We start from the raw sequence: 11,262 nt of genomic DNA on the forward strand, positions 1-11,262 counted from the left end.
TTAGAGCCCTTATAATACCAGCATCTTCTGATAAGTGGCTGATCCCCAAACTTGGTTCAGTTATTTTGCACACACTCGCTCATGTTTCCAAATTTGAAATGAACCCTTCTGTTCCTCCCCTAAATCGCGCTGTGTGTGCATGATACAGCATCGCCAACACCATCTTCTCATCAAACCCTAACTTCTCAGTTGCTCATCCTTCACTTGGTCCCTTCTACACAGAATGTTTTTGCCTTTTTTAAAGCCTCGTTTTGCCAATTACATTCTACTCACCCCTCAGAACAGAACTTCATGCTGCACCAGGAAAACTCTCTTATTTACCAGACCTGGAGGATACATGCTGTCTGAGCAGCAGGGTTTCTCCTTGACAGGACTTACCAGAGCACTAATTACATATCTGAAAATTTAGTCTGCTTTTCCATCAGACTTTATTATTCATAAAGACTTAGTATTACATACAAGAAATATATTAAAACTATGTTGAATAAATGGAAAGTTTATGAATAACTCATTACTTTTGCATTTTATTACAGAAACGATGGTATGTAACCTACAGATAAGGAAATGTTTACATTTTACTGTGGTCCTCTCAGTCCAAAGAAATAGTAATGTATTATCAGATAACTTTGGAAAGTGCTTGTTGAGTCACGTGAAAGAGAATTCCCAAAGGTACCCCAAGCGGAGTTGTAGTAAATCTTTTCCTCTGTTTACTGCTGTAAAATTATCTTATTTAAGGCTATTATACAAGGGCAATAGTTGAAATTTGGTCTGGAACACTCCAGTTTCTATAAACTCCTTTTAAATTCAACACTAGGATCTTAGATCCTGGGGTAAGGAGAAAATAATTGACATATCCACAGATTGAAATATCACAATGTTACCCTGGCCTGGATTCTTTCTTTCTTTTTTTTTTTTTTTTTGAGAGGTTTTTGGTATAGGGCATGTGCACTCACCAGACAGACAGAGAAAGACAGAGAGATAGAAAGCGAGAAATCACCCCCCAGAGGGGATGGCCATGCCGCAATCCCTTCTCCTCCACTCTCCTCTCGGGATCTTGGGCACGCACTGCGTGAGTTTAAGCCACCGAGTCCGAGACTCGAACCGCGGTCAACTACGTGGAAGTCCAGCGACATAGCCATTACGCTAACTGCTGGTCCCCGATTATTTCTATTTTTAAAGATGTGACTCCCTAACTTCATAATTTCAGGCATAAGGGCATAAAGGCCTTCCTGGTATCTTTATCTAGTGATACTTTATTTCAGTTTATGTCCTTCCTGAATCCTCAAATAAAATTTAATATACTTTAAATCCTTTTTACTATTTATCCTTAAAACAAAGAAAAATCAGCAATAATCATTTCTTCATAATCTTTAACAAACATTAATTTATTGATGAGCATTCCTTTATTAGATTATCTTTTCAGAATATACTGATTTCATTGATATTGAAAGGAAGAGGAACAGAAAAAAAAAGAGGATTCATTTTGACCAAAAATAAAGCAAATTTTGTGATTTAGAACCATATGAAGGGGAAAATTACATAATAAGTAGAAAGACTATGATTGTACAGTATTATTTAGCTTTACTTTATTTATTGGAAGAATTTCTGAAGATTACTAGCAAAGTAAATTTATTTATAATATTTTGAATAAACCATTCACATCCATTTCATATATGTTTAGTAGAATATTAAAATTTTCTTCCTATACATATCATAGATGTAATGATGCAGTTTAACTGCGTTTTGAGTTGATTATAGGTTCACAGAAATTTTCACCCAAAAAAGATAAAAATGTACAAGGAGTTCCCATTTATTCTTCCCCCAGCTTTCCCCAATGTTAACTATCTGAATAAGTATAATATAACAGAAAACTCAGAACACTGATACAGTCCACATGGCTCGTGTGTATGTGTGTTTTTGTGTGTAACTCTGTATAATTTATCACGTTAACTATCACTACAATCAAGATACATGACTGCTTATGACCACAGATAGGGCTCTTTCCTGCTGTGCCTTCACAGTCATACTGCCCTCCCCCAAATCCCTACCTAACCCATTGCAACTATTAATCTGGTGTCCACTATGTTCTTTTAAGAATGTTCTTGATTTGGTGATGTATAGGCTTTACAAAGTTCTTGGTTTTAACATTCTTTAAAGTCACTCCAAAGACAGACTCAGCTATTTGTAACATTTTGGACTATTCCTCCGTTATCTAGTTTTACCCAATGAACAATGGTTGTAATTATTAATATATAAATGTACTATGAAACCTGTGGAGACAATTGTTTATCAAATACTTGGTGAGTTTTTACTTAAAACTTTTTTTTAAAAAAGGATATTCTATCGCTGTAATAATATGCTTTTCTTCAAGGTTGGCTTTTTCACTCAGCTTAGTGTTTTAGAGGTTCATCCCAGCTGTGGTATCAGTAGTTTGTGCATTTTCATTGCTAAGCAATGTTTCAATACAGTCAACCTATCGTTTGAAATATCTCCATATGCTGCCATATGCTATAGGTTAAATTGTGTCCTTCTCTCTCAAAATTCATATTTGAAGTTCTAACCCCTAGTACCTCAGAATGTTGTTATTTTGGAAATAGGGTCTTTAACAAGTAGTTGAAGGTCATGTGAGTAAATCCTAATCCAATATGCTTGGTATCCCCATAAAAAGAGATTAGGAGATTAGACACTAAGAGGAAAGTCCATGTGAAGACTTGGGAGAAGATGGCCATTTACAAGCCAGGAGTCAGGACTCAGAAGGAAATTAATCCTACAAACAACTTGACTTTGTAATTCTAGTCTTTGTAACTGTGAGAAAATAAATGCCTGTTGTTTAAGCCACAGCATCTGTGATATCTTTTATGGCTGCCCTAATAAACTAATACAGAGCATAAGAATAGTTTATCTTTATAAATTTGTCTCATGTATATTTGCTCATTTACAATACTTTGTTGTATAAGACAATCACTTATCTATCCATATAATTTACGAATACCTCTCAACGGAGTTTCATTAAATCACTGAAGCTTTTCCTGTCTTATGATATGCGATATAACTATGTTATAGGGGAGTTAAAGAGAGTATATATATTATAAAAAATTGTAGGAGTGTTCATGCCTGAATACCTTGCAGTAAAAATATATAGTGTTATAAAGGGAGCATTTAACTCAATTTATTGGATGTTTTAAAAGACAGTTCAACTACTTTTCACAAACTGCACATAGACAATAGCATTTGAACACATTTCAGGATTGATTTTTTTTCCCTTTGTCTTTCAAGTGGATCATAGTTAAACATGTTGGCTGAAATGCTTTTACAAGCTAAATATGAATGACAATGAAAATAAATTCTTACTACCTACTTTGACATGGAAAAGGGATGGCAGTGTAAGTGGGGAAATTGAAATTCAATTCATTTTGCATTATTTTATTTATGTCTTTTGTCCATTGTTAAGTAATACAGGCTTACTCATTAAGAAATACTGGAATATAATTATATCAGAAACATAAATACATACATATCAGTGAGAGGCATTTTATCTTATTAATCATACTAGTAAGAAATAATGTCAAAAATACCTTTCTGCATCTTGGTAAAGAAGAAGAACCACCACCAGAAAAATCACCTGTGTAGTGCACAGCGTAAACGATTACTCCACATCTCAGGCGAATATAGGCCCAGGGGTATTATGCGGCAAAAGGAACTAAGGGTCTGCTTTGAGAGAACAGCAGTGAAACTTACCATCTTGATCCGTGGTCACAGTAATAGTTGTGAATGGCTTGGGAGAAAAACTCAACTCAGAAACTCCATTCATGGCTTCTATTTCAAAGGTGTAATTCACGTGAGACACAAAGTCAAGTACTATCACAGAATTGTTGATCAGGCCAGTATGTCTTGGGATGAAGCGGAGTCCTCCACCACAGTCCTCACACTGGCTGGTGTCTAAGCCACATTTCTTACAGATCACACTGTATGTGAGATCTTTTCTGCCTCCTGTGTCAATTGGTGGGCTCCATTCCAAAATAAGGGCTGTTTCATTGATGTTAAAAACCACATTCCTAGGAGCTGAAGGTGGCCCTAGAGAAAAGCAATTAAAAAAAAACACAAATGTACATGTATTGGATAATGAATTATGGAGCTAAATTGAAAATTCTATCAACAAATACGGTTTTGTCTTTTATATATGAGTTCTTTTTCTGGTGAGAACTATAAAGAACATATGTTTAAAAATCTGATTAAGTCTAGTAAGAAAGAAGTCTTTAGGGAGTCAAGTGTATAACATAATTTTTTGATGTGTGAATTCTATAACTTCTTTAACTTAAAAAATAGCAAATCATCAAAAGAAGGTATTTATAATTTTTAAATTTTTTGACTGAAAAAAATAGCAAAAATTATTTGAAATTATGTCATTAATTATATCTTATTAATTTTATCATGATTTTCAAAATTTGAAAAAGAATAGTAATTCATACACAAAACACATTCTGCTCAGCCTTCCAGTTTTCATACTCTGGAGCATAGATAAAATACCCAACCATTACCTTGAAAAAAAATCACTAAATATTTGTTTTTCAAAGGCTAAAAATAAATGGTCATAAATTGAGAGTGGGCAGACAACGTGGGATAAGAGGAAAGGAAATGGAAACTTAGGTAACAAACAACTTTTCATAAGGCCTTGCCAATGTGATAGAATAAAAGTGTTAAGTGAAAGGGGAAGAAAGGGCAATACATAGCAAGATATGGTATAACTAGACTTTATTTAGATAAACTTTACTAAATACAGGTGTGTCTTTAAAAGTAAGTATGTCCCTAAAAGAGACCTATACAATTCTCTTATTTGTTACCAAGACCACCTTGTGGCCAAGTTGGTCCCAAGGAATTGGTGATCAGCTTCTTTCTCACCATTTTGTCCATGCAGATCACAGTGCATAGAATACTTATCAGCCTTTAGTTACAGCCTTTTCATGAAATGTGTTAATAATCCTTAACACTTATCTGAGTCCTTCAAATTTCAATTTCATAATGTTTATTAAATAAATATTATCTGAAAATCTATTAGGTGCCTCACTGTTACATGGGAAATGCCACAGACTCCAAAGCCTGTAAAAGACTATCTAAGGTAGATACTTTCAAAAATAATTGACTGTATGAATGATTGTTGAAACAAGATCCCTCCACATTTTAGAAGGCTTCATTTAAATAAATCTAAACAAATTCCCTAAATTTTTTTAACCAAGAAAATGTTCTTCAGAGAGTGGCAATTAATTTCTCTCAAACATTCTCCTCTAGGACAAAATTCAAGTTCAAATGAATTCCTTTTGAATATCACGCTACAGTGCTTAATTCAGAAAATAAATATTTCATTTAACGGCTACTACATGACAGATACTCTGAGAGATCTTGAATTTGGAGTGGTAAAGGTTGTAGACATTACTCCTGATTTCTTGTTATTTATATTTTAGTGGTATAACTAGATGAATACATACAGACATATAAACAGACATAAAATTCAAATTATAATAAGTATACTTTAAAAATTAAAGGGACAGGCATGGAAATAAACTATCAGGAGGACCCTGGCTTTAGGTAACATTCTGAGAAAGCTTTGCAGAGATGGTACAAAGGATGGGCAGAAGGGTGAGAAAAATATAAAGGGGTAGAAAGTACACAGTTTCTTAGTTTAAAAAGATCTTGAAATAGTCAGTGATGTTTGATGTTCTGGCAGAACAGCACTATGGGTGGAACGCAGGAGGATAAGGCATGAAGTGAATTTTAAGGACTAGGCAGAGGCTGGATAATGCAAGACTGCTAGGCTTATCGGAGTAACTCTACGTATTTTTCTCTGTGCAACAGGAAGAAATGGACAGATTTTATATATGAGAGTGATGTGCTTTGAAAAGCATTCTGGGAGCCATTCTAGCCCATGGCCTAGTGATTAGGGCAGCTAGATCCAGTATAGTCAGAGGGTGACTGAAGTCCATGACTCTGTGGCTTGACAAACACACCAGGTACATGTGCGTGCATGCCGCAAATATCAACAAGATGGAGAGATGGAAGAGAAGTGACTGCAGTGCTACCTTGTCCCATGGGGGGGTGCTTTCTTCCATTCTCTCTCTCTCTCTTCTTCTCTCTCTCTGGTGAGTGCATGAGCCCTCTGGCAAAAAAAAAAATAGCATCTTGACTGTAGTGTGGTTAAATGGTTAAATGAGTACAAGAAACACGTTAGTGAGATCTTTGCACAGGTTAAAGCAGAATCATATCAGTCATAAATCTACATGACTATGTTTGAGATGTTAAGAAATGTACTTAAATATTTTCCTTTTTTTCAGGTGTTGATGTCGCAACCTGTAGGGTAGGAACCTCATCCAACTGGAGATAGACCTAGGAATGTTTTAAGTAGTTTTCCTCAAAGGCTTCTGGGTACCTTCCATTATGTTATTTCATGGTTCAGAGGGTTTAATAAAATGGTGCCTTGGGGCCAGCAGGTGCCGTGGTGGTTAAGGTGCTGGACTCCCACATGGCTGACTGTGGTTCAAATCCTGAACTTGGTGGATTGCTTTTTCACCTTCTCTTTCTCTCTTTGGTCAAATTAAAATAAATAAGTAGATAATAATAACAGATAAAATAGAATAATTTTTTTTTAAAATATTGAAAAAGTGTGCCTTAAAAGGAAAATATGCAGGATATTATTAACCAGAGCACAGAGACAAATCTAACTTAAAAAATATTTTAGTTAACTTTATTTTGTTATTTATTTTAATTTGACCAGAGAGGGCCAAAGCAAGAGAGACGAGAGAGGGAGAGAGAGAGAGGAAGTGAGAAGGCAAGTCGCCAGGTTCGGGACTCAGACTGCTTGGCCATGTGGGAGTCCAGCACCCTTAACCACTATGCCATAAATGTAGCTTTTTTTACCTCCAACCTAGACTTAGATCTAGGAGGTAGATTCATTATCATTATCACAGAATGTCTTTCCACAGGATAACATATTCATTTTGTTTCTTATTTTCTCTTATTTATAATAGAATCCACAAATTACTATTCAATTATATTTCCATAACTTGGAAGAATGTTGTCAATTATGTTCTGGGTGTGTACAAGTATATAACTGTCCGCCTGGAGGTACCATTTTTTTGAAAAGGCTGACACCCTTCTTACTCAAGGGCCCTCATACCAATTTGCATGACGATTAAATAGCTTTTTAATTGCTGTTAAATTATGCCAGCTAAACTGTGATTTCATGCAAATATTAAGCTGTAATGACATGCAGTGAATCATTTACTAAGATTTAGAACTTGGAACAAAGAAAGACAATTAATTCTAATCCTCAGATTCAACTAAATTATGTGTCACTGAGCTTTTATGAATGTGGCCTGATTGCTTTGTTATCATTTATAAATTACACAAAGATAATGTGACACATTGAAAAAATAACTTGGCAGCAATAACCCTTTTGGAGAAATCTCTATTGAAAACTCATAGAGATTTCCTAATGTCGACTTTCTTTCTTTAAAAGAAACAAGTAATTCACCTAGAAAAGACGCAATCTCCACTTCTCACCCTCCAGACTGACTTCCTATAAAAAGAGTAATTATTCTGATTTGCACCTAGCTGTTTTTTAAGCCAATCATATAATAAATCTTGGATAAGACCTGTAATTTTATTTATATTAGTTTATCTACCTTTTTATTTTCTCCTAGTGTTCCTACTAGAAAACTATTTACTTATTTATTTATTTACTCAGTCAATTAGTTAGTTTTGCTTCCATTTGGATTTCTCTTTATAGTATTAGCGACTAATGGAACAGTGTCCTAAGAGTAAAACTTATGAGAAACTTGTAGGGATGCACTTTTCCCTTCCTAAAAAAGCATCTGATCCTATAGATACCAGTGTTTCTTTCAGTATAGCAGAGACCAGGTATGCTACGATTTTTATTTCAGTTTAAGTTTCACCAGTGTAAATTATTTAGAATATAACAGGGTTTTTCAAATATATTCCATGTAGAATCATGCAAAAATGAGTTCAGCCCTCAGATAAGACTTCTGACAGATTGATGCCCAAACAAAAATAACAATTTGCTTTATTTTGCTGAATCTTACATATCCCCCAAATGTGCTCATAGAACCTTATTTTCCAAGAAGCACCTGGAGGAATATTAGCTTCCTACAGAGCACCTTTAAGAAAAGGAGACAACCTTGCTGCTGCAGGACACTATTCTGTACCCTGGAGCCACAGGGGAGTCCCAGGTTAGTACCCCAGGGTGACCTAAACATTCTGGGCATGCCCATAATCCTGCTGGCTGGAATGCTGAGGACAGATGAATAGGTAGAAGATTGTGGTGGTAAGGAGATCTTGTGGAGGGTCCTGTTTCTATAATAAGTAAGCTTTTAAAAAATTGTTAAAAAATAAAGGCTTTCATAGCAAGCTTAGGGTTCATATTTCAGTTACTGTGTCAAATGCTATAGATTCATATTTCAAATTTATAATCATAGAAATATGTTAACTTAGAACTTATGCTGCATTGGCTTAAGAATAACTATTCACCCATCAATTCCACAACTGTATCTGCTGATATATTTTTTTAACCTTAAGTACAATGACACCTTGATCAAAACTTCTGAGGATATCAAGTCGTAAAAGACTATTGTTAATTAAGTTATATTTTACTGGTTTTAAGTTGCAACTTTGGTTAAAGCTAATGACTATCAGGCATGTCGTAGCATAAGTTCCTAACAGGAAGCAACCTTATTCCTATTTATGAGTTTACGAATGAGAGAAAAATAGTTCTATTTTATTCTATCATAGAGAACGTTAAAATAACTAACTCATTGTGCTTTATAGAGATATTTGAGAAAATTCCTTCAAAAATGAATAAGACTGTCAAAGTTACTAAAGAAAGGTAAATAGATAGCTCCAAATAAAAAAAGCATATTTCTAGACTTAAAAGTTGCACTAAAAATATGTTGTCAGCTCTATAAATAGACATAATTTTAAAGTATAAAAGTCAGGTCAGCCCACAGCCTAGTAGTTAAGAAGCAGGATTCCAAATGGCTAACTGTGTGTGGTTCAAGTCCCAGACCCAGTGGCTTGAAAAACACACCAACTGAGTGTACATGCATGCCCAAAATTCTGAATAGAGGAAGAGATGGAAGAGAAGGGATTGTAATGTGGCTATTCCCCATGGAGAGGGGAGCAGTGTTCTCACTTTCCCTCTCTCGCTATGCCTCTCTGTATGTCTCTGACAAGCACATATATCAACCAAGAAAATTAAAAAACAATCTAAAAGTCATATCATCCTTTGCATTATCGCCATTAATGCTTTATCTATAGTCATATCTAATGTCCTTACTCTGTGCTCTTTTAAAAATGTATTTAATAGAAGCATCTGTAAACAAACAGAATTTTGCATTCTCTTTCTCTATACGACTTCTTGCTCTATCTGTAAGTTTGGTTCGTTAAGTATCTGTTCATTAAGCTATAAGCCAGTTGGTGGCATGGTGGTTAAGGTGGCTGGATCCCACATGGCTGACTCTATTGCTCAAGTCCTGGAAACTGCATCTTGCTAGGTGCATGGGCATGCATGCCCAAAATCCAGAAGGGTAGACAAAAGGAGGAGAAAGGATTTCAGTATGACCATCTCCACTGGGGATACTTTTTAATTTTTCCTCTCTTTTTCTGTCTCAGGGGAGAGTATGCAGCCTTTAGAAACATTAATAATAATAATTTTATATATAGAGGAGCAATAGAAAATTAAAATTTCAAAATAAATATTACTCAACATTCAGCAATATGTGTATTTCAAAATCCTTTATATTCTTGGGAACCAGCAGTGAGCGTAATGGCTATGTCGCTGGACTCCCACGTAGTCGACCGTGGTTCGTGTCCTGGACCCGGTGGCAAAAAAAAAAAAAAGAAAGAGGAAAAAAAAAATCCTTTATATTCTTCAAATAAAAATGAGTTGTTTCTCATTGACTTTAATAATTACTTATTTATTTTTAGAGAATTTTTTTTTTCTGCAGGGCAAGTATATTCGCTGGAGAGACAGAGAGATAGAAAGCGAGAAATCACCCCCCAGGGAGGATGGCCACACTGTAATCCCTTCTCCTCTGGAGACCTTGCACAAGCACATTCGCCTGGCATGAGTTTTAATCTCTGAGTCCGGGTCCCCAACTGTGGTTGACTATGTGGGAGTCCAGCGATGAAACCATTTCGCCATCTGCTGGTCCCATTACTTGTTTTTAATTATCAGAAAAAGATGGGGGGGTGGAGAGGTAGAAAGTGCCCCTCAATGGGCCATGGTCATGTTACAATCCCCTCTCCTCCATTTCGCCATCCTGAAAGGATTTCAGAAACACATGCACATGCTCCCAACATAGCTTTCAATTACTGGGCTGAGGCTTGAACAATGCCAGCCATGTGGGATCCAGCTCCTTTAAGCACTAGGCTACAAGGTTAGTCCAGCTTCAATATTCTTGCATGTACTTTCATAATGAAATTGATTGCTATAATTAAGACTTATTACCTATTGATAGTTTATAGTACCATGACTGAGAACTTAAATGTTTTTTGGATTTTCTAATATTTCTAAAAGTCATAGTTAAATATATATATATATATATATTTGGAGATTTTGCACTTGCCCGAAAGACAGAGAGAGACAGAGAGATAGAAAGCGAGAAATCACCTCCCCAGGGAAGATTGCCATGCCACAATCCCTTCTCTTCCATCCTCTGGGGATCTTGGGCACACACGCACACACACCCGGCATGAGTTTAAGCCACTGGGTCCGGGAATTGAATTGTGGTCGACTACATGGGAGTCTGGTGACATAGCCATTACACCAACTGCTGGTCCCAGTTAAATAAACATTAAAAGTAAGAAATAAACTAAGTACCATTCATTTCCAGAATTAAGTCTGAAATTCTCGGTCTTTTCTGCTACTGTTGTCATTAATAGGCCCAGGTATGTCACTTGGCCTCTTGCTAGCTTTTGCTGCATCAAAAACCCATCATTCATGTAGCTCCTGAATTCCTTTTACAGCCTTTTCTTTGTGGGAAATTCTTACTCATTCTTAATGTCCATTTCAGTTTAGGTGCTACTCCCTTTCTGACTACTCTTTACTATCATCAGGCAAAATTGATCACTTTCTTATCAGAGGAGCAATAGAAAATTAAAATTTCAAAATAAATATTACTCAACATTCAGCAATATGTGTATTTCAAAATCCTTTATATTCTTGGGAAACAGCAGTGAGGGTAATGGCTCTTG

At 35.6% G+C, this 11,262-nt stretch overlaps 1 protein-coding gene across 1 annotated transcript in view; it reads right to left on the reverse strand.

The window, feature by feature from the left end:
• Positions 1–11,262, reverse strand: part of EPHA6 (EPH receptor A6) — a 983,118-nt gene that overhangs the window by 548,730 nt on the left and 423,126 nt on the right. Inside the window, exon 5 of the mRNA XM_027769481.1 lies at positions 3,739–4,074. Within this exon, the coding sequence (XP_027625282.1) occupies positions 3,739–4,074 (336 nt within the window). The remainder of the gene's footprint in view (positions 1–3,738; positions 4,075–11,262) is intronic.

Source organism: Tupaia chinensis, unplaced genomic scaffold (genome assembly GCF_000334495.1).
Source record: "Tupaia chinensis unplaced genomic scaffold, TupChi_1.0 Scaffold149851_1, whole genome shotgun sequence".
Taxonomy (NCBI): Eukaryota; Metazoa; Chordata; class Mammalia; order Scandentia; family Tupaiidae; genus Tupaia; species Tupaia belangeri.